At 41.2% G+C, this 23,225-nt stretch overlaps 2 protein-coding genes across 5 annotated transcripts in view; one reads left to right on the forward strand and one right to left on the reverse strand.

Moving 5' to 3' along the window:
* ASNS (asparagine synthetase (glutamine-hydrolyzing)) overlaps positions 1-1,865 on the reverse strand; it is a 30,436-nt gene extending 28,571 nt beyond the window's left edge. The window contains exon 1 of the mRNA XM_071735290.1: positions 1,758-1,865. The gene's annotated coding sequence lies outside the window, so the exon portion shown is untranslated. The remainder of the gene's footprint in view (positions 1-1,757) is intronic.
* Positions 1,517-18,129, forward strand: C1GALT1 (core 1 synthase, glycoprotein-N-acetylgalactosamine 3-beta-galactosyltransferase 1). 4 transcript variants are annotated; one of them, XM_071735295.1, is made up of 4 exons: positions 1,517-1,667; positions 8,278-8,526; positions 10,178-10,845; positions 13,670-18,129. In XM_071735295.1, the coding sequence occupies exons 2-4, from the start codon at positions 8,295-8,297 to the stop codon at positions 13,877-13,879; spliced, it is 1,110 nt and encodes a 369-aa protein (XP_071591396.1). In that variant the 5' UTR covers positions 1,517-1,667; positions 8,278-8,294; the 3' UTR covers positions 13,880-18,129. The 4 variants fall into 4 exon arrangements, with proteins under 4 accessions (XP_071591396.1, XP_071591395.1, XP_071591398.1 ...); XM_071735294.1 differs by lacking the exon at positions 1,517-1,667 and adding an exon at positions 2,281-2,412; XM_071735297.1 differs by lacking the exon at positions 1,517-1,667 and adding an exon at positions 2,539-2,786.
* Positions 18,130-23,225: the final 5,096 nt, after the last annotated feature.

Here is a 23,225-nt window from a genome sequence, read left to right on the forward strand (position 1 = left end):
TACCCTGGAGACTTCTCCAGAGGGGTCAAGATGCCCAGCCTGGTAGCTCATGAAAACCTACCAAATGATGAGTAAAGGGATTAAAGGCCTGCTACCCTGCTTTTTGCCCTGCACCTTTTGGAAGCACACAGGACACAGTCTTTATGGTGAATGTGGCTAGCCCTCCTAAGACAAGGAAAGATCTCATTCTTTCCTATAGACTGACACAAGGACCAAAGTGATTTATTTCCTTTTAAATTAAATTACTAAAAAATTAATATCCCTCTCATTTGTTCCCAGCCACACATGCCAGAAGGTAAGTGATGTGATTCTCGCTGCCCTGTTGCCATGGTACCTGTGTGTCCCCCATCACTGTTGGGCTTTCTTAACTAGCAGAGGAGAGTTTCTGAGAGAAGTAGCACATTCATCTAGAAAGGGACTGTGGTCAAGCACATCTACTGGCCCTGCAAGCAAAAGAGGAGGCCTGCACCTTCTCTCTGATCCCAGAGCAAGAGAATGGCTTCTCCCTTTAAATTCTATGTATGTAACAAGAATACAAACATCCACAGGCACTTTGTTATGCAAAGCAATGCTGCATAACAGAAGGCGTGGAAGTGTGTTTGCTACCACAAACACACAGCCCGGCCCCTTGGAGGAAGTACAGCTCTGCACGTTCAGCTACCAGAGGCTGCTCCTCTATCCCTGATTGCAGAAACCCTGCTTGTATCTGTGGTATGTAAATATCTCCATGAAGTGCTTAAACAGCCATTACAATGTGGCCAAACCAGTCACATTTATTAAAGCAAACTTTGCATACCCCAGTAGGCAAGCCATGTTTGAATTTTGTTATATCACACCTTTTCTCCCTTCAAAACTTTCCTTTAAACTAGCCTGACAGAGTGTAAATATCTCCTTAATGATCAATTGTGCATAGAAAAAGAACTAAAAACACAGGCAGAAAGCACACTCTTCCAGCAGGGTAATAGTTTTGGACAGAGGAGGGGCAGAATGCAAACAGGTAGCTCTGCAACCACGAAGGAGCAAAACTTTGGTTTGGAATTAATCCTCAGGTAGGCTTGAAGTAGGAGGAGATACGGTGGGATTGTCGATAGCAGTGTGTGCAGCGACCTCCATTTACAGAAACACTGACAGCCCTCAGCATGGACCTTTTTGCACGTACCACTGCACCCGGATTTTTTCTTCGTTTTTTGGGGTTTTTGTTTCTTGTGTGTTTTTTTGCTTATTTTCTTTTGGTTTTGTTGGTTCTTTTTTGTTTTCGTTTTGTTTTAAAGCAAACCACAACACACTAGCTATTAACTGCAAAGCTCCATTAACTACCCGCTGTTTGCAAAACGCTATTCTTCGATTACACTGTAATGTAGAACACCTTTTAAATCTATAATCCCTCTTCATATTTAATAGCTCTTTGCCGACGAAAGATATCGAGAGAAACGTCACGTATTTTTAAAAGGTAGGCAGCGTAAGCACATGGAGATAAGGAGTGATTTCAGAAGGTTCAGTTACCTAGCAACGTCCCTTGCAGTTGCCTAATGGTATTTTGGAAGTGCAGCGGCTCCAGACCGGCTGAAGTGAAGGGAACGAGGGGCTGGAAGGCAGCACCGCTCCGCAGCCCGGCCTGACCACACGGCACAGCTCCTTCTCGCCAAGCCCAGGCAGACAAGAGCAAGGTAACGCGACTCAAGGGTGGAGGGGCTGCCCTGCCCGGGCCATTTCATTCCTGAACGTGTCCGTTTGTGCCACCACCGCCACTTACAAACCTCGAAGTGGTCCAGGGGGTGACGCTTCTCGTTCTCCCGCCCCTCCCTTTCACCTCCGTCTCATTTTTTCACACCTCAAAGCCCCGGCCAAGCGCCTCAGCCGAGCTGCCACTCGCCCGGGGCACCCGCCTTCACCCACCGCCCCGCACGACAAGCACGGGCTCTACTGGCGGCCCGACCCGAGGGCAGGCGGAGAAGGGGAAGAACAGCCCGATTGATTCCCGCTTCCGCAGCGGGGACAGAGCAAGGGGGGCGGCAGCGGCCACCTCCATTCCTCCGTTCCCCCTTCCTGACGCCGCCGCCGCCGCCGCCGCCGGCCCCTTCCTCGCCGGCAGCGGGGGCTGTTGCGCGCGCGAGCACGTGAAGGGACCGAGCGCGCTGCCACGCGGCACCGCCCCCCCCCCCCCCCCCCCAGCGGGTAAGGGTTAACCGCGCGTGCCGGGGCAGGCCACGCCCCTCCCGGCGCTCAGTGCCCAATGAGCGGGCGGCGGGGCGGGGAGGGGCGGGGCCGTTCCCTGCCTGCCCGGGGGTGCGCAGCGCGGGGCAGCGCGATGGTGCCGGCGGCAGCGGCGGCGCGGGGCGGCGGCCTCCCCTGCGCGCGGCCAACGGCTGCCCGCGCGCCGCGCGGCTGAGCGCGATCCCGGTCCCCGCCGAGGTGAGAGAGAGAGAACGGGCGGGCGGGGCCGCGGTGTCCGGCGGCGCTGAGGGGGGAGGCGGCGGCGGTGGAGGGCCCCGGGTCGGGCCGGGCCGGGCCATCGCTGGGGGGAGGCCGGCGGGCAGGCAGGCCCCTGAAGGCATCGCCCCGTCTGGGAAGGCGACGTAGAGGAAGGTGCCTCCCTACGGTGACGGGGCGGGAGGGGTGGCCGCGGCGGAAGGGGTTACGCCGGCGGCGGCGAGAAGGGTGCCCGCGGCAGCCGGGGGTGCGGGGACAGCGGCTGCCTGGCTGCCCGCCTGGGAAGGAGAGGCTTAGAAGGAGGGGGTCTCCTTGGAAGACGGCGCGTCCCTCGGAGGCTCAGCAGAGCGAGCAAGGTGCATTCTGGAGGGGGGGAATCGCTCGATGCTCCGCAGTCACCCGCCTCCTGCTCCTTAGAGCTGGGAGTTCCTGGACTGAACGTCGCAGTTCCCTTTAGTAAGATTCAGTAAGAGCTGGGTTAGTAGAGGTCTAGAAAGTCATGCTTCAGGCTTTTCAACTTGTTGCCGAAAGAGGGTGACGGCGTTTGGAATGAGGGAGATTACCACGATCTCTCTTCACTCTCACCTGTGCTGTGAGTTGTCACACATTGTGTTTCAATGCTGTTAACTGGCCACCTGTACCGAGACACCTTGCTTTTTTTTGGAATCTGTACTTCTGGCTAGAGCAACCAAGAGTTTTGGATGGAAGAAGTTCCTCTTGAAAGAAATTCTTATTGGATTTTTTTTTATTAAAAAAAAACAACATACCAAAATGTGTTTGAAAGTGAAATATACAGTCTGTACTTAGTTGATAGGAGACTGCAGTAGGCTCCAGTAATCCTTGACACAGACAGCATTAGTGAATGTGCAACTCTTTTACATATAGCTTCATTTTAGAAACATATGAATATGTATGTAAACCTTCTAGAAATAATGGGACTTGGTGGCAGAAGACATTTCTTGGGCACTGCACACCGAACTTCATTTAAATTTTAATTATTCTGATGTTTTTGTCAACTGTTACGGAAAAGGTAGTAGGGATCAATTTCATTGCTAATTATGCATCCCGCAAAGGACATTGACATTCTGTTTCATGCTGGAGCTGCAGAGCTTCCCTCTCATGTTATAAGTAGGGATACAAGAAAGAGCCAGCTATGTGTGCAGGTTAGATCTATTTCTCATAGTTGATTTATCAAATCTTAAAGTGGTTGTGAAATGATACTGGGATGAAAGATGTACAAAAATAGAGTTCTGTCCTGCATTATGTAATTTTCAAAATCCCAGGTTAGTGTTTGCATTTTAGTTTTTATTGTTGAATTTCTTTTCTTGAAACAAAAGGCTACGTGGTCTGAGTTTCCTTAAAAGTAGTATTTTTAAAGGTGGTTGTGGGGTTTTTTTGAGGGGTAGGGGTTGGACAAGCTCCAGTGCAATATATTAATATATATAATTATATATATTTTATATGTATGTATTTATAGAGATACAACATGATAAATGTAGATACAACATGATAAATATAGATATATACAGATACAACGTCATATATATAGCATGGGGATTGCTTAACTTTGCTTTGGATTAGGAAGGTGACCTTAACCCTTGTTGGAGCAGATAGCAGGGTGAGACCAGCATTTGAGGTTATGTGATAAAAGGCTCATCATGGGGACTGCATGGAGGCACAGCAGGGTTGTGGGGTGACCCCATTAATCTTGTCAGAGGAAGCAGGCCCCAGATCTGTCACTGGAGAGTTTTCAGTCCTATTGCCCAGGTGTGTCAGGCACTGAGCTAAGTCAACAGGAGAGCTCACTGGGACAGTTTACCAGATTCAGGGGGCTAACTGCCAGCAGAATATGGAACATATTATCAGATGTTACACAGGAGAACAGCATCTTGTGAGTGTACAAAACCTAATATGGGATGCTGAGGGAAGGAACCAGAAGGAGCAAGGTGGCTTGGGGAAGAACAAATATGGGAAAGAGAAGGAAAAGGGGATAAAAGAGCATGGTAAATTGTAAGCAAGTGGTTGGTCAGTATGTTTGGCCATGCCCTGTGCCATATTACCACAATCTGACTTCTTTTCTCACTAAGCTCTGGTTCTAAATGTAGTTTTGTAGGAAGGCACTTTGCTATATTTATGTGTGCATACTGAGGTCTAAGTGCCAGCAACTGGAGTGGTACCTTAAGTTATAGGGACCTCTTTTGTCTGGTGACAAGTGGAGAAACTGGAGTGAGTGAGGGTCTGAATGCCAGCAAGTGGAGTGGAGTCCGTAAGTCTGGCGTACCTAGATCAGGTTGCTCAGAGCCCTGTCCAGCCTGGCCTTAAAAACTTTCAGGGATGGTGGTTCCACCACCTCTCTGGGTAACCTGTTCTGGTGTCTCACAACCCTCATGGTGAAGAACTTCTTCCTAACTCCCAGTCTAAATCTACTCTCCTCTAGTTTGAATCCATAATGTTTAAGGCCATTATGTTTAAGGCCATTTTCTGGTGGATCATGGTATCCCTGTGGGGAGCTGCTTGTGTGTGTATCTGGGTGAGGAGGTCTGCACCAGCAATTGGAGTAGTGCTCTGGGAGGGGCTGGGGATTCAGGTTTGGGTCCTAGATAGATTGTCTCCATCAGGCTGCCAATTTCAGTAGCCCCTAACACAGGAAAATTACTTGCTCTGTAACTTTGAAGATGCAGAAATTGTATACTCTCAAAACTTAAATTCGGATCCAAATCTACACTGACAGTCATGCTAGTAGTTTTAAACATTTATTGGTCTGGTTGATGTGAATAGGGTTGCCTACATTAATATCTAAGTAGTTTTACTTGTTTAAGCTGCCATAGTAGAGCAGTGGAGCATAAACTAAAGGTTAGGTTTTTGTTGTGGGTGATTTTTTAAATAGTGTCCTTTTTTAATTAAAGAGAAGTAAAAATAGACATAGGAATAAAATTAGGGACTTTTTAGTGGCCTGGTAGATTTTGCACTTAGATTCTCCCTCTCTGTATGTCTTAGAATCATAGCATCACTGAATAGTTTGGGTTGGAAGGGACCAGAGTGGTTTGGGTTTGAAGGGACCTTTAAAGATTGTCTAGTCCAACTTCCTGCCATGGGCAGAGACATCTTTCACTAGATGAGGTTGCTCAAAGCCTCATCCAGTCTGACTTTGAACACTTAAATGTTTTGCATGTCTTGCACCTGAATAAATCCCTGTGTAGAAAAGAATGTCATAAGAGTCTGAGTGAGGATGCTTATCAGAAGATCTGACCTTCCTTTTAGACATTGTCTGGTTCTAGTCTAATGCTACAGCATTTAGTTTCTTATGCTGGCAAGATAAGACTATATTTAGGTTCAGTATCAATATAATATTTAAAAAGTAAGATTTCTGTCCTATTTACTAATGGAATTTATAAAGATATGGATGCACACACATGTATATAGTGGCCCAGTCTCTTGCTATAAACTTAATAGAACAATGAGCTGAATATTTTAGCTTGAAAACTGTAACCAGAGACATTTAATGACAAATATGAAGTACAGCTTCAGCATCTGTCCCTGTCTGCTCCCAGAAATCCTCTTTGCTTGTGGAATACTGCCAGATCAGCTTCTGATTCTCAAATGTGATGAATATACTTTTTTCTCTTTTAACATTTCCAATACCCTGAATTTTACTGTTTTTTTTCCCCAAAGAATCTAGTTTAGCATAATTCCATATTTTAATAACCAGCAGTTATTTTCAAGTTATTTTCTGTTTTTCCTCTTCAAGCAAGAGTAATTTTAACAGCTGTTTGAGCAGATAGCTTTGTAGCAAAGAAATACTTAATAGTGAAAAGTGGAACAATGTAGACTTTCTCTTCTATGAAGTGCTGTAGCTATATTGTGTGTATGCATCAATATTTATTTTTTCTCCCTTTTTATATGCTGAAGGAAGTCATTGTTTTATTCTGGCTCTCTCCCTTTGTGTATAAAAATAAATAATAATTGTAGTACAGCGGATACTTTTCAGTGCGATAGGCTGCTTGGGCATATAGGATTTTCCTTAAATGTTTTGGCTTCCTGCCTTTTTTTTTTTGAGAACTTTAATCTAAGTTCTCATATTTTCTTCCCAAGTTAGTGGCTTGTAAGACAGTAGAAATTAAGCTGGAAACCAAATCTTTTTTCCAAGGCCTGGGTCACAAATGATGATAGTCAGCTTTATACTTTGTGATGTCTAAAGGCAATGGTTAGTGTCCACTAAGATGTGGTATGGAATTGTGGGAAGACAAAGTATGATTAAAAATGTGCCTATTGTGGTTTTTTTTATATATTAAAGAAATACAGCTCCTTATCAGCCATAATAATATATGAATTTGATAACAACCTTAAAGTTTCTTGATATTTTTTTGTGCTTCAAGTTGTTTTTCCAGTGTTCTTTCTTTTTCCTGGCAGTGTGAAAAGCAAAGCATATCACATGTTAGAGTTGTTTCAATGCTCCAGGTCTGTGTGCTTGCAGTAAATATGGTGCTTTCTGGAGTCCCAGCCTAACAATATGCACACCAGCTTTCTGTCCTCTCTCCTCGTTCAGGAGAGTGCTCAAACAGAAAGCTGATATTTGGAGTGTGTGTTGCTGCAAACTGATTCATGCAGCTTGGGGACACTCTTTCCAGTAGAACTCTGCACAGCCAAGGAGAGAAGTGAGTGCAGGCTAAATGAGTTGTTTTGGTGGCTGCAGCTCATTTCTGATCGATGGTTTTCATCGATGCTCTGTACATTCTGTAATTTTCTTTTTTTAGCTCCCTAAATAACTAAATCGGGTTTTGTCTGGCTCCCTGATCCTAGCAGAGAGAACATAACATCATCAGTTTGTTTGTAAGCCTCTGGCTTGAATTCACTGTGTTTGACAGTCAATGTTTTTGTACTTTAGTCATGATTTATTGGAAAATATCTCAACCCTGTCCAAAGATGAAAAAACCTCAGGCCTCATGGTTTGCAAGTGTTCAGTATATAAAAATTTGCACTTGCTTTGGATGTAAAATGCTCACTTTATGCAGACATAGATTCTGGCTTTGCTTGATTTTATAAAAATGGCCAGCCAGGTCCTTGAGTTGTTAAGAAGCTGAAGTTAAGAGGTTTTTTAATTGCTAGAACACAAGGTTTTTGATGTGTAGAAGTCTTTGGTGATGATGTGTTTTCTTCTCCTCTTCTTCTCTTCCTCTGTTTCTAAAATGGGTGCTTCTGTGTGAAAATTCACGTACTGTCTTACTCTGAAAGTCTATCCTCAGTACTGCCTAAAATTGGAAGGAAAACTGCTCTTTGAGAGTAAATTTGCTTTTATAACTCTTCAGAATCTTCCTGTGTTTGCCATCTGCTGAAGAATTCCTGTAATATACTTTATCCTGGAGTTTAGGTACATCTCATGACCATATTGTATCTTGACCTGTAAATAGCCTTTGATCATCTTTTAGCTGAGTAAAAGACCTGAGCACTAAATTTTAAAGCATAAATTGCTCAGGATGAAGAATAAAGAAGTGAACATATATTACAATATTATAATTAAGGCATTGCAAGTTAAATGTATGCATTCTTGTATAAGTATTGTATAAATATCATTAGTATTGTTTGTATGTACAGTCACCTTTGCGATTTATGACTCTTCTTTATAATTCTGAGATAAAGAATATATGGTAGCTCTTTTGCATTAAATTTATCAATGGTTGTACAATTTTATATGAGTATTTACACTGCTCTTGTACTTAAACTTTCTTGCAAGTCCAGGGAAGATGAATCTGAACTAGAACTGAGATCTTCACTTCCTGTAGTTTTAGATACAGATTCCTGTGTTAAGCAGCTTTAAGCTTATTGGGATTTTTGGTTTTTTTTTGACAGTGTATTACCTTCAGGAGATGGCCTCTTCCAAGTCTTTGATGAACATTCTAACCTTCACATTTGGATCAGCAATAGGATTTTTTGTGTGCTATCTTCTATTTAGCATTATTCTAGAAGAACAGGTTAAGATCCAGCCTTATGAGGCTCCCGTCCTTCACAATGATCCACATGGCCAGCACTCAGCAGATACTGATAATGGACAGCTGCAAGGTCAAATGAATTTCAATGCGGACTCAGGACAGCATAAAGGTATTTTGTTACACCTGACTCATTATATAATATACCCCCTTTTCCTGCATTGCAAAATGGTGCTTTCTTCACTGCCAAGAATTTGTATGAAACCTTTTCTTTGACCTGCCCCATGTTCAGGTTACATCTAGATAACTTGGTTCTCCTGAGGTCTCTGAAAACCAGAATGCTAGTTTTCTTTGTTTACATTTTCATTACAGTAGTGGGTGTTTTCTATTTTTTTTTTCCTTAGAGCCCACTGTTAGTCCAGCTTCTGTAACCAGATTTGTTTGGAGCATGAACTTCTCAAATGAACTATTGACATCAAACGGTGGTTTTGTTAAGCAGACATGTTCGCAGGCATTGTAGATGGGGATGAATTCCTTGTTAGCTCTAAGAACTAATTTTGTGCCACTTCTAACTTGCTGCAGCCTGAACACAGGTTGTTGTTTGCCATTTGCACTCTTTTTTTTTTTAATTTTTTTTTTTTTTTTTTTTTTGTCAAAGAAGGTAGACCCCTCTTGTGTATCAGGCATACTTTAAAATGTGACACATCTCACTGAATGAGTTAGTTCTAAATACAGGTGATAGCCCCATCCCCAGAAGTTTTTAAGGATAGGTTGGACAGGGCTCTAAGCAACCTGATCTAGTGGGAGGTGTCCCTGCCTATGTCAGGGTTGTTGGAACTGAATGATCTTAAAGGTCCTTTCCAACCCTGAAAATTGTATGATTCTATAATATCTGAGTTGGAATAGTTTAGATGCTGAAAAAATAGACTGTAAGGCATTTGCTTGAATATGTTAATAAGTAATTTGCTATTGAAACATTTAAACAGCAAGCTTTGTAAGACTAGTTTGAGAGTGTTTCACATGTAATTGTAGAAAATTGTTACAAAGAAATCTGATCTGTTGTTGCCTAAAGCATAAGCTGGAATATTAGGACCAGTTATGCAGATTCCATTCTCCATGGTATACTTTCTTGCATAAGTTAAAGTCTATGTGTCAAGTGAAAATGTTTCTTTGAGAGCAGTTAATGCTGTGGCAGCCTGACATTACACACCTTAAATAACTCTATCTGTTTGTTCTGTTGTATTGTCTGCAAATAAAAACATTTTAGGACAACAGTAATACTAATTTCATGACATCCTAACTTATTTAACCTGATTTATTTTTTTTTAATTTTTTTTTTGAAGGTTTAACTTGATTTGGTGATAAATTCTTTGCTAGCTAACATGAATATATATAATAGAGCTTATTAGCTTTTGAGGCTTGCTGTTTTGTATTCATTGTGGATGGCAAAAATATTCAGGTTTTTAAATTTCATTAGTCCTCCCACACCATAAAGAAGTTGCCTCCTAATGGTTATTGCATACAAATCCAGGTTTTCTAAAGCCACACTTCCCTGACCAGATACACGTTTTGATACAGCACTTCTGCTCTTCTTTATCCTGTGAAATTGAAATAACTTTAAGGGTTTCAGTTTCTTTGGTTTTGAAGTCTTTTTGTTTTCTTCCTAAATCTAACATTAATTTAATTAACTGGTACATGTAGAAGCAAACACCCCTTCTCTCTCTGCATGCATTTTCTGATCTAGAAACAGAATGCCTGGGGAGAGATTGCTCTTTGTTTTGCAGTCAAGTCTAATATTGTTTTGGAACTTCCCTCTTTTTTAGATGAAGATAAAAATATTGCAGAGGGACTGTATCAGAAGGTGAAGATACTGTGTTGGGTCATGACTGGACCTCAAAATCTGGAAAAGAAAGCCAAGCACGTTAAGGCCACTTGGGCCCAACGTTGTAATAAAATACTTTTCATGAGCTCTGAGGAAAACAAAGATTTCCCAACTGTGGGCCTAGAAACCAAAGAAGGCAGGGACCAACTGTACTGGAAGACTATTAAAGCTTTTCAATATGTATATGACCATTATTTTGATGATGCTGATTGGTTTATGAAAGCTGATGATGATACCTATGTTATACTGGACAATTTGAGATGGCTTCTTTCAAAATACAGTACTGAACAGCCCATATACTTTGGGAGAAGGTTTAAGCCTTATGTCAAACAGGGCTACATGAGTGGAGGAGCTGGATATGTTCTAAGCAAAGAAGCACTGAAGAGATTTGTTACTGCCTTTAAAACAAACAAATGCTCTCACAGTTCCTCTATTGAAGATCTAGCACTAGGAAAGTGCATGGAGATCCTTAATGTGGAAGCAGGAGATTCTAGGGATACAAATGGTAGAGAAACTTTTCATCCCTTTGTTCCAGAACATCACTTAATCAGAGGATACCTACCAAAAACATTCTGGTACTGGAATTATAATTATTATCCTGCTGTAGAGGTAAGTCCTTAGGAACCTGGTACACATTTTATTAAGTATATCTTGCAACGTGTGTGGATATGTATGATGTGTGAATTGCCAGTTTAATAGTAGCTCAGTATATTAGAAAAGGAAATTTGTTGTGGGACACCTGTGTGCTGATGTGTGAAATATGTCTAAAATGTATGTAAAATAATGTTAAAAATCTAAAGGTTGATGCTAAAAAATTAACATTACAGACGAGCTAGTGAATCTTAAATTATTACTGCTGTTTTGCTGTGTTCTGGGGACAGCAAAAAAAAATAGAGGAAACCTTTTTGGCATACTTGCCTGGTGTTCCCACTACTACGTCCCTTGCAAAGTTGTTGTTCTGTTCTGTCCCCTCACCTGGCACACAACACAGAATCATAGAATCATAGAATTGGCTGGGTTGGAAGGGACCTCAGAGATCATCAAGTCCAACCCTTGATCCACTACCGCTGCAGTTACCAGACCCTGGCACTGAGTGCCACATCCAGTCTCTTTTTAAATATCTCCAGGGACGGAGAATCCACCACTTCCCGGGGCAGCCCATTCCAATGCCTGATCACCCTCTCAGTAAAGAAATTCTTTCTAATGTCCAACCTAAACCTCCCCTGGCACAACCTGAGACCATGCCCTCTTGTCTTGCTGAGGGTTGCCTGGGAAAAGAGACCAACCCCCACCTGGCTACACCCTCCTTTCAGGGAGCTGTAGAGAGTGATGAGGCTCCTCTGAGCCTCCTCTTCTCCAGGCTGAACAGCCCCAGCTCCCTCAGCCTCTCCTCATAGGATCTGTGCTGGAGTCCCGTCACCAGCCCAGTTGCCCTCCTTTGGACCTGCTCCAGGACCTCGATATCCTTCCTGAACTGAGGGGCCCAGAACTGGACACAGGACTCGAGGTGTGGCCTCACCAGCACTGAGTACAGGGGCAGAATCACTTCCCTTCCAGCCACCCAGCTCTCTCTGTGTGCAGTGAGAAGGGAGACCAGACAGACCAGGGTGGTTGGTTCCAAGCTGTGTGTGCTCACTGTACGGTCCAGCCCAGACAGTATGGCTTAGTTACATTAAAACTTGCTGAAAGGGAAGGTGGCACTGATACACCTTTATCTCCCACCCAAGAACAAAACTTGCATAAAAACTGTGGAAACAGAACTAATTTTGAGACTTGTTCATGACTGTAGATTAACACTGGCTTACAGCTTTCCAAGTTAGGGGATGGTGAGAAATGGTACATATGACTGTACTGCCTGCTAGGATTTTTTTCCCTTCAAATGGAGATTTACTGCAATATATTTCACCTATCTCTGGTAACTGCTGTCCCCTCACTTTCTTACTGAAGGTTGTTAAAACATACATGTAGGTGGATTCCATTGAAAAGATTACAAAAGAATAAACTTTGCCTAGAACTGAAATAAATGTGTGACCCAGACAAGGAAGTAGGATTAGATTTCCTTATGCAGTTGTATGGGGCTCTTGTCTACCTTCTGTAGAAGTAGAGGCAAATAGGAGGGCTGGCAAAGTCAATTTTTAAGGATTTCCTCTGTGGTAGCAACAGAAATATGTCAGCATTTACAAGCTGAAGCATTTTTGCTGTAAGAACTTCGGATTGTCCTTTGTGTTCCACATCTGAAATACCTGGCTTGAGAAAACAAAAACAAAAAACCACCAGGTGGGAGCAGGGTGTATTTGAAATTAAAGTTATTGGAAGCCATTCTGAATTGTAAATTTTTGAGGATTATATAATCTGTGATGTGGCTTTTCTTAAAACCTCTTCCAGAGGTTTTATTTTCCAGTAAGCCTTAGGATCAGCATAGCAGCCAAAATCAAGAGTAGGATGTGGGATTTTTTAGACAGTAAAGCTGGGAAAAAAAAAAAGTCTAGTTCTTCAGTAGCTTCTTTAATTGTAAAGGATATATTTTTATACTTGTATTCAGCAACTAGAGCGTTTCTGTAGCTTGAAACAACTCTGATAATGTATTTAATGTGTCAGGATGCAGCAGCTTTAGCTATGTTTGCAGTTCATGGGTGGCTGAGCTGTGCACAGTCACAGCTGTAAGTGACGGATTCGATCCTGTCATATCCTATTTGTGTTTGAGAAGAGACAAGTTCATCTGGTGTATTGACAAGCTGTACTGATCAAGCTTGGTAACTGCTGAAAGACTAACAATTGTTCTCTTCAATCTCTTTAAATATTTAGTCTTTGTTCCAGTTAGAACAGGAATCTTAGCAGTTCTGCAGTCAACTCTGATGAACCATCACCCACCTCAACTAGCTTCCAGAAATGCATTCCCTAAGCTGAATTCAAGCTAGAAAATACAAGTTGGAACAAATGTGCTAGAAATGATCTTTTAGTTCTTAAAAATGTGTAGGAATATGTGCAGGAAATTAGATACTGACAAATTTGCCAAACTGTATAATGTGTGAACACAGACACAGGTGTATGGACGCGTACTACAGATCAAGCTACAAGCCTGTATTGCTTGATATATAAATAGAATGCATTTAGACCTGCTTGCTGCTTCTTGGGTTTATTTAAACACCAATATAAAAAAAGAACCACGGAAAAGCAGAAAATCTCTGAGGTGAGTGAGGGAAGCTAGGTTTTTTTCACTGGTTTGATTACAGAAGCACAAGACTTTGTTCAACTTTCTTTTGGAGAGATGCTTTGGCAGGTATTTCTGATACATTTTGATTGCCTCACGTTAAGTGCTGGTAGTGAGTTTCTCACCATGAAGTCAAGTATGAGCTTGAATTCATCACTGATTTTTCATCCAGGGCATGCTTTGCAATTCTTGCTGATTATTTTGACTTATTTTGTGTTTCAGGGTCCCGGATGCTGCTCTGATCTAGCAGTTTCATTCCACTATGTTGATTCTGTGACTATGTATCAGTTGGAATATTTCATTTATCATCTCCGCCCGTATGGGTATTTGTATCGGTACAATCCTGATTTGGCAAAGAATCCAGAAGAGCAAAGCAAAAGTGAAGTACTGGAGGATAATCAAAAGCTAAAGCAAAAAATTTCTGAGAATTAATTGGACTTTGAAGAAAATGAAGAAGTCAGTACAGTAAATAAGATTCGCCTCGAACTCCTGCATGAAACTTATGGACTGAACTTATTCATGGTGATTCTTATTTCAAAAATCACTTCGGCAGTACTTCCTGTCACTGTCTGAGTACAACAGAGTCTGGTGCTGGCTCTGACTGTTCAGGATAGTGTGACCTTGCAGCCCTGCTCATGAAGATTTAGGGTCCTAAAGCTGTGAAATTGGAGGTTTGTTACACTAATATCTGGAAGAACTTGTCTATGAACATAGTGAACAGGTTCAAAGATAATCATACAGTATTTCTGTTCCTTTTCTGTTCTCTTGTTTCCTTCCAGATGTTCTATTGGGTCAGTTCTAGTATTAGAAGTTGGATGCTGCACAGTCAAGTACTTCATGATACCTTTCTCTGGTATTCTCAATATCCTGAAGTTACTTTGTGTACCTTGCCCTATAAGGAAGGGAGAGGCATGAAAATAAGATCCTCAAGTTTGCTTTGCCTTAAGGGCAGACCTTTGGCAGACTTGTTGTTATGAGTAGGCAGAGATCACCCAAAAGATTACTTTGAACTGTTGCAAACATGGAACTCACCGCTATGATTTTTTTTTTTAAGTCTCTTTTGTGCAAAACCATCTGCAGTTGGATCACCACTATTTTAAGGGTAAACCCAGAAATAGTTACTATTGTATAAATTGCTGAGGTAATGCAAGCTGCTTATGTATTTGCCTGTGGCTTTTTTTTTTTAAGTAACTTACCTTACTGGTAAAATGGATACAAAAAGTCATCTCAGAATTTCTCAGCATAAGGTAGATGCTTTTGAACTAGAAATCTCTCTTCCATAACACCTTCCTTATAAACCAGAAAGAATAATATCTTAGCAAAGCTATAATGGCATTATAATAACTTGGTTTCAGCTAGCATTATAATTAGTTTGTTTCCATTTAGTTCTCACATCACTGTACTTTGAGACTGTGGACTTACCTTATTCATTAACATTTCGTAGGTACAAACAAGTCCTATTTTAAAACTGCAGTAAAGCTGATTTGACTGCTTCTCTACACATCTAATTTATTTGGCCAAAGTACTTAATTTCACTTTTCCGGACATTTTTTCTTCTCCACTTCTAAAATCTCTTCTTCACCTGCTTCTTGTTACCTTTTTCAGAACAAAGTGTTAAATGAACCTTATTTCACTCTTTATGCAGCTGAACTATGTATTTAATCAGGTAAGCCAGCCTGAACACAGGAATTTTTCAAAGTGCATTAACTTTCTCCAGTTATTTGAGTATCTCTGCCTCTTAACTGAAAACACTTTCTTGTTATGGGACAAAATAGGTGTTTTAATTACTGAAGAGTATTCAGAGGTCAAGCCTGTTTTATATAGTTAACGTAAAAACTTTGTTTTTTTCTTTTTCAAGTTGAGTGAATAGCAGTATGGGGGATAGGGTTAAGCTTGACATGTAGTGTGTCTTTATTCCACACTTGAACAGAAGTTTCTTCATCTTTTTATCACTTTTCACCTTCATCATATTGATGAATTTGGACATAACCTAATTACCTCCAGTCATTCTTTTGGAAAGGGCACATGCTGGTAGCAGACAGCCTTATTTACTGCTGCTGTCCTTCAGGATGTTCCTGGAAGAGGATTTAACAAAGTACTGGATTTTTTTTCCAAAGATAGTTCTTGTACAGATTGGGGTCTATCTGTTGTCCTTGCAGACCATTGCTCTGCAGCATGATGGCAATTACTGGTGAGTTGAAATGTTACATACATCTGCTCTGTCTCACTATAGGTGAGGTTCATGTATCCAGTGTTAGTTGAACAAATAGTTCCTGCAGGGATAAATCTGTTGGTCTTTTATGAGGAAGACTGCCTCTGAAGTACCAAAAGGGACATGAGCTTTATTTTATGTTAATTGACTTAAGTAAAAAATTATGACAGTATTTCTTTAAAATAGGAAAAAGTCTCCAGCTGTAGTTGGAGGGATGCTTGTCCAGAGGATGGATGGTACCTTGCTGAAAAGTGCTTCCTTCTGTGAGCTAAATGTTTATCCCACGTGCAGCAAAACCAGCAATATTGTGAAATCCATATGGTGTTGATAACTCCAGTGGGCATTATTCAAACATGAAATTAAAATTTTCTGAAATGCTTAAGGAAGTTACAAAATCAAATCACAACCTCAAATCAAGAGCCCAAGTTATTCTTGTAAATTCAGCACATGTAAATGATCAACCCAACTACTGTACTTTTCCTTTATTGACACTTGCCTCAGGTCAGCCTTGGGAAGTTAAAAATTTTCTTCTGCAGCAGGCAGAACTAATCTTGCATATTTTCTGTAGATTTGTGTTCTGTGTTTACCCCATGCTGCCCAGTGAAGTGACAGAATTTTCTCTTCATGTTTCTTATATTCTGACTATCCTGTCTTTAGGGTTTTGATTTCCTCTTATGAGGAAAGCCTTGAGTGGATAAGAGGAAGCAGCTGGTGAGATGTTTGAGCTCCACACAAGTTGGTTGCTGAGGTGGCAGTCAGACCCCAGCTATTGCTGAGCTCAAGGTGAAGCCTTTTCTCAGCAGCAGTTCTGATTTTCATCTGGTGCCAAGACCACTGGGGCTGTGGTCTTAGCAGTGTGGGCAGAAATGTCCCTTTCCACAAAACATGCAAGACCTCAGAGGAAAGGGAGAAATAACAACTTCAATTTCTTGAGGGAGTAAGACTAAGAATTTACAACCTTGTGATAAATAGGTGGTCTATCTGGAAAAATAAAGTAGCCTTCTTTTCAAGCATCCATTCTCTCTCTTTTTTTTTTTTTTTTTTTTTTTTAAGTGTCCTTGCTCTTAGGCCTCTGAGTCAATTTCTTTTGCCTTTCTAGCAGCACTACAATGAATTCTTTTTTTCCTTCCAGACAAGCTAGAAGAATTATCAGCTTCACATTCTGTGATTATAACAGAGGACTGTTCTTCTGTGATGAATTGCATTGCCATAACAATAAGCTGATACCTCTGAAATAATTGAAATAATTAGTTTGTATCTCACTACTTTCAAAAGCTTCAGTAAGACAAGGTTGGAATGGGAACAATTAGCATAATTTTCATGCACACTATTACCAGTAGTATGTCAATTCACTCTCAGGCCTTTGTGCTTTGAGAAACTGTTGAGTTTGAGTATTTCTGCAGCACAAAGAGGCTATAGTATTTCATGTGGATGGAACCTTTCTGAAGCACAGTGACGTAGGCTGTACCAATTATTGCTGTGGGTTTGTTTTGCTTTGATTCTAAAAGAGGATTCTTAATTGTATAAAATCTAGAAGTTTCCATTGGCACCACAGTGGAATCTGAGAATTTTTAACTAGTTTCCTTGAAATTACTGAGTAGCAGTTTGCACTTTAGTGTGGGAATGTCCGTGTAACAGTAACGTTTTAACCTTGTATTAGTGGGAATGAGAATGCCAAGAAGTTACTTTTTGGTTGTTGTTCTTAATCAGAGGACAGTATTAATCTTTGCTTGTAAAGAAAGATCAATTTTAATCTTCTTTCACTCCCGGTTCATTTTTGCAGTCTGGATTGCTCTTATTTATGATGTTAAATGCTGGTGTTAACATGAGCTCTTCTGTTGCAGAAGCTCTTTTTGCAATACCTTTTGGCTTTAAGGACACTTTCTTTGTTTTGCTTTAGTGGGGGTATATTAATGACTTTTTCTTCAACATGTTGCCATTTTTTCTCCTGCACTTCCAGAAGCATAAATTTTAGTGAGCAGCTGATAGACCTCTTATAAACAGTTTGCTACCTGAGCAGGGTGTTTCATCTTGGTACGAGAGCAGAGTGTGGATTATTTTCTGATATACCTGCTACTGATGTTGATAGTGCACGCACAGATGAAAATAGATCCCTCAATACAGGACCACTTGGAAAGGCAGTTTTGTCCTTTTTCTGTCAATAATAGCTTCTGTGGAATTCCAAAAGTGTAACCTGCTTTGTTTTACCATAATGTATTTAAAATATTCAGCAAATGTTATGAATGCTTGAGAAGAATTGTATATTGCTGCTGGACAGTATGCTCCACTGAAAACCTGTGAATGTTTCACTTGGCAGTTATAGGTAGTCATGTCCCTAATGGCAGATGTAAGATGGTGACTTGTCTGGAATGATCACCTTAAGGTTTGTTTCTTAAATACCTTCTTTGAAGTGCCTTTGACTAATTTTTAGCATCAAAATTAAGTTGAGAATTAAATAAGTTATGTCATACATGGTTTGTGTCTGTCTTCATTTACCCCTCCTGTATGCTTGTAATGTAGCACAGCAGCACAGTTTACTGTAATAGAAACATTTGGGTGAGTACAGGAAAGTAAAAAAGCTGCTCTAGCTTTCTGTGTTTTCTGTTACTATATTTATGCTATGAATAAAAAGCAAACTGCCTTGAAGATGGTATCCTTAAGTGTAAAATTAATCATAAATGCTAGTACTACATTCACATAAGTTTTCCTGCTTTGTCCTTATTTATCAGTGTCCCCACAGTGTTATTGTGTCCTGAGTGAACTGACTGGAACCCATGCCTCAAAGACAGAGCAGAACTGTTCAAACTAACTGCTTTTCTAAAAAGAGGTGGTGTTATTTCAGTGAATCAACTACTAAGTGTTGTACTTTCTAACTTGGCTTTCTGCTATATATGCAAATTAAAAATCATCAGTAAAGAATATTTCACTTCTACGGATGGGAAGTGTCCTTACCTATGGAAAGCTGTTGTTGGGCATGGTAGGGACAAGCACGGTGCAGCTGTGTATCATTGCCTCAGGTAGGCCCTGCTAGCCTGGGTTAATTGACTACTTCATTTTAAAGTGCAAGAAGTATGTGGCAACCAATTTGACTGCTCAAAAGCTAGAATATATTTTAGCTAAGGAGTGTCAGCCTATTCAACAGCAGTTAAAAGCTCCTGTAAAGTTTCCAGGCATAGGTTTTGCTTTTATGTGATGCTGCTGCAACTTTCAGCTGCCAGGATCGTGCTGGATCCAGCAAATTCCAGGGTGATGCGAATACTGGAGCAAAACAAAAACTACATCTTCTACTCTAGAGAAAAACTTTTTCAGAGACAATGACAGGTTGGACAGAGAATGAACTGAGACTAGAGCTGAGGAGAAGGACTTGGGGGTGTTGGTTGAGGAGAAGCTTGTCATGAGCTAACAATGCAACTGAGCCAGCCAACTGTATCCTCTCCTGCATCAAAGGAAGTGTGGCCAGCACGTCGGGGAAGATGATTCTGCGCCTCTGCTATCATGAGACCCCAGCTGCAGTACTGCTGTCCACTTTTGGAGCCTCCAACATAAGAAGGACATGGAACCCTTGCAGCAGGTTCAGAGGTGGGCCACAAGGGTGATCAGAGGGTGGAGTGCTCTGCTATGAAGCCAGGCTGAGAGAGTTGGGGTTCTTTAGCCTAGAGAAAAGAAGGCTCTGGGGAGACCTCATAGAGGCCTTCCAGTACCTGAAGGGGCCTCCAGAAAGGCTGGGAGGGACTTTTCAAAAGGCCATGTAGTGGCCTTGTCCTTGATAGGATAAGGGAGAATGGCTTTTAACTGGAAGAGGGTAGATTTACATTAGACATTAGGAAGAAAATATTTTCTCTGAGTGGTGAGACACTGGCACAGGTTGCTCAGGGAAGTGGCTGCTCCATTCCTGGAAGTGTTCAAGGCCAGGTTGGATGGGGCCTTGAGCAACCTGGTCTAGTGGGAAGTGTCCCTGCCCATGCAGGGGGGTGGAATTAAATAATCTTTAAAGTCCTTTCCAACCCAAACCATTCTGTGATCATGGAATGAAGGTTAGCTCTCACAACCTTCTTGTTTACAGAATGTTTTGTTGGCTCAAGAGAATTTCCTTAGGGTTCCTCTCTGTGCTCTAGTGTTAACTAGAAATTCAAGTAAATACCTTACTTCCAGGGACTGCTAAGCTGCCAGGGAAATCAGCCTCCTCGTTGCTCATTCAGCTCTCACTGCAATATGTTTAGCAGTCTTTCCTCCTTTTTGACAGTGCCTTTGTATGGGTTCCAGAAATTTGGTAGTGAGGGACAACTATAGGAGGAATAAGTGAGAAGATCAGAGCCCTGCAGTGAGCGCTTTCGTTGTTCCATACAAAGTTGTTTAATGTAGACTTGGGAAAAGCTGGATCATGGGATCTTACTTTTAGGTGTCCTGGCAGTAGTGGGCATTTGAAAAGGGAAAAAAAAAAAAAAAGCTTTTGAGCAATAAAAAACCCCCCACATATCTGATGTGGTTTTGAGCAATGACCCACACACTTTCTTTTGCATTCTTCTTTCCGGACTCCCTCAGCCCCCTTTTCCTTTTTTGTGGTAAAAATGCAAGCTATAATATACAGTCCTTTCTTTCCTTTCTCCTTCCCAAATGCTTTTATGTAAGCTTTGTATTATTCAGAGAGGTTAAAGCCCTCAGGTGCTGGAGTCTGTGCTGGTACTGAAGCCTCCTGGTACTGCTTGGGGCTTCTCTGATGTGTTAGATGGCTCTGGGGATGAGAATGTGTCAATTTTTGGCATATTGAAGATATTACCTTCTTTAGAGGTGTGATTTGTCTTTTAAACAAATTTCTATCTCCTCCCCCCCTCTTTTTTTCCTCTCTTTTTCCTGTCAATAGTTTCACCTTCTGCTCTGCAAAGTGCTTTTTGAGAATTTGATGCCAGATGGATCTCTGTCATTTTCACACTCCAGGTGGCTGTGCCTCACTTCAGGTCTGTATGTGAAAGGGTTTGCTGCCTTCTGTAAAGTTCTACTAACTTACCATGTTTTAAAATCAGCCTAAATGAGTCACTATCAAAGGAAGAGTTGGAACCATGTCTTATCATTTGGTGCTTAAAATACTTCTCAGTTTGGCAGGGCAGACAGGTGGACTGGCTTCAAACTGTGCCATCCAGTTGTACAAGACGTGTATGAAAAATGTTTTCCTTAGAGAAGAGGCAAATCTTTGTAGAACACTCTTCTAGAAGAAATGTGAATTTTCTGATTGTCCATTAAGTGTTGCTACAGTAATTATCTACTGCTTTTCTTTTGCACAAAGAGGTACAAACCCAAACTACTAAACATGTGAACCCATCACTTCCCAAGTCCAAAAGGCTGGTTTGCTTCTTGGAATTTCTGACCTGGTTTCCAGCAACTTCTTGCCCTCTTCTGATTTCTTTCCCCTCAGAAGAAAAAAAATGCTAACCCACTACAAGAAAAGAAGCTTTCTAAGTAATTTCAGTCACCTGAAGAACCAAATCAGGCTCCTGCTCTTGCTTTCCAGATCCACCCTGAGTTTTCAGAATTCCCCAGGAGCTCTGGATCCTGTACTGTCTCAGGTAGTCAAGGTCTTGAATCTTCCTCCTCTGTCTACAAGCTGATTAAAACGACATAACTGAATGCACTGTAGTACCCTGCACCTTTAAAACCTCAAACAATTATTTTTTTCCCCCCCTTTCACTGTCCACATGTACTCTTATCTAGAAATGACATGAATGTTGTGCTGTTCAGTGTTGTCTTCCTGCTCCCTGCCTCTGGAGATGGAAAGCATAACAGCTAAGACAGATGTTAATTTAGGGTCAAATCCTGTGCACTTGGTAAAATCAGACCAAATGGACGTACCTGTAATTATTTTTTTAATAGATGTTGTCTCCAAACTCTGTAGTTCCACTAAGTTTGGAAGCATAACAACCTTGTTAAATGTCTCTTCTCTGGCTATTTTGTTGCAACTAGAGAAGGTGCTGTAAACCCATATCTCTCTTAGATGTGTACCCCAGGTGAGTACCCTGCAGAGATTAAATATGCATTACATGAAAATCCCACCTGAGGGTCTGATATTCTCCAGGCATAGAAGAATGCTTCACCAGCACCAGTGGTCTGAGCATTTAGCATTCAAAAAAAGCAGGTTTTGCTGTGGATTGTGTTGAAATCGTAGCTGAAACACATGGTAATGTTTCAAGGACAGGTTGGGCAACCGTGTCTAAAACAAATTTTCAAACACCTTTTAGAAAAGCAAACTCTCCTGTTCAGAAGCTGGGAGTGCTTCAGTGTGAACAATGAAGCCTTTGTTCCTACTTGTCAATGTTATGTTACCCCATTTTTTAGCAGAAGAATAGGTGGTGTCTGTTTACCCAGATTTGCCAGGCATCATTTGCCAGGCTAACCAACAGCATCCTGCTTTTAAAATATTTCCCTGTCAGATAGCTTGGGCTTTATAAGCTTTACCTTTGTCAGCTTCCACAGCTGCATTCTGTGCATCTTGTTCTGACTCATCCAGGTAAATATTGGGCAAAATGTGCTGGATGTCTTCATTTTAGGTGAGCTTCGTGATCTCTAAGTGCAGAAATTGTCTTATCAAATATCAAAGATAGACCTGAATGTTCATAAATTCATGCTAGTCCTGGTGAAACAAGTCTCATGCTTCAGTTTTTGCTTTAAAACCAGCATTACAAAAGTAGCATTTGGGTCTTACTAATCACAACTACTAATACTCTCTTCAGGAGAATGAGATTCACAGACCCATTATCATTTTATGTGATCCTACTGTAATTGCAGAAAAATCCCATTGTAAATGCAGTAATGGCAATCCATGCTTTGACCAACAGTTCTTGCCCAAGCCTTCAGTGGTGGTGACTGAAAACCAGTACCTTATAGATGTATGCTGGCTCACTGTTTTGATCTGATCTTTGCCGTATTGATCAATCCTGCAGCAAAGATTTTCAGTACTGCTGAATAATTCTGGGGGGAGTTGTGGATTTCATGTATATTTTCAGCAAAGCTTTTTCAAAGATCCATACGTGCTGGTAGCAAAGTCAGTCCTTGTGAACCTCAAAGAAGTGGAGCGAGCATGAGTTGCCCTTGCTTCTGACATCACTAAAATGAGGAAACTTTTATAAATGTTTAACAACATGGAAAAAAAAATGAAATCACTGTTGGAAAAATGATGCATTTAATATGTCCTATTAGTCAAATATATTTGTGGGCTAGATGCCTGGGCCCAGGGGAGAGTGAGAAAGCTATTGCAACATATAAATGAACCAAAAATGTTGGCTGATCCTGTGGCTTTTGCAATCAAGCAGAGCATAACTGCATACAGCCAGCTAGACAAACTATTTTGACTTCTAAATATAAAATTGTGTACTGTAGAAGTCTCTAAGATGAGCACAAGAAAATGGTAATATGGGGAATGTGGATGTCTCACAGTAATGTATCTATTAGTAGTAGCAGGGACATTCTAATGTGATTGAAGAGAAGATAAACACATTTGATTTTACATTTTTGTATTACGCTGCTGCCTGGATCACTGAACTCCACCCCCTGTCTGAGCTGGAGCATCTTACCAAA

Source organism: Heliangelus exortis, chromosome 2 (assembly GCF_036169615.1).
Source record: "Heliangelus exortis chromosome 2, bHelExo1.hap1, whole genome shotgun sequence".
In the NCBI taxonomy this organism is placed as follows: Eukaryota; Metazoa; Chordata; class Aves; order Apodiformes; family Trochilidae; genus Heliangelus; species Heliangelus exortis.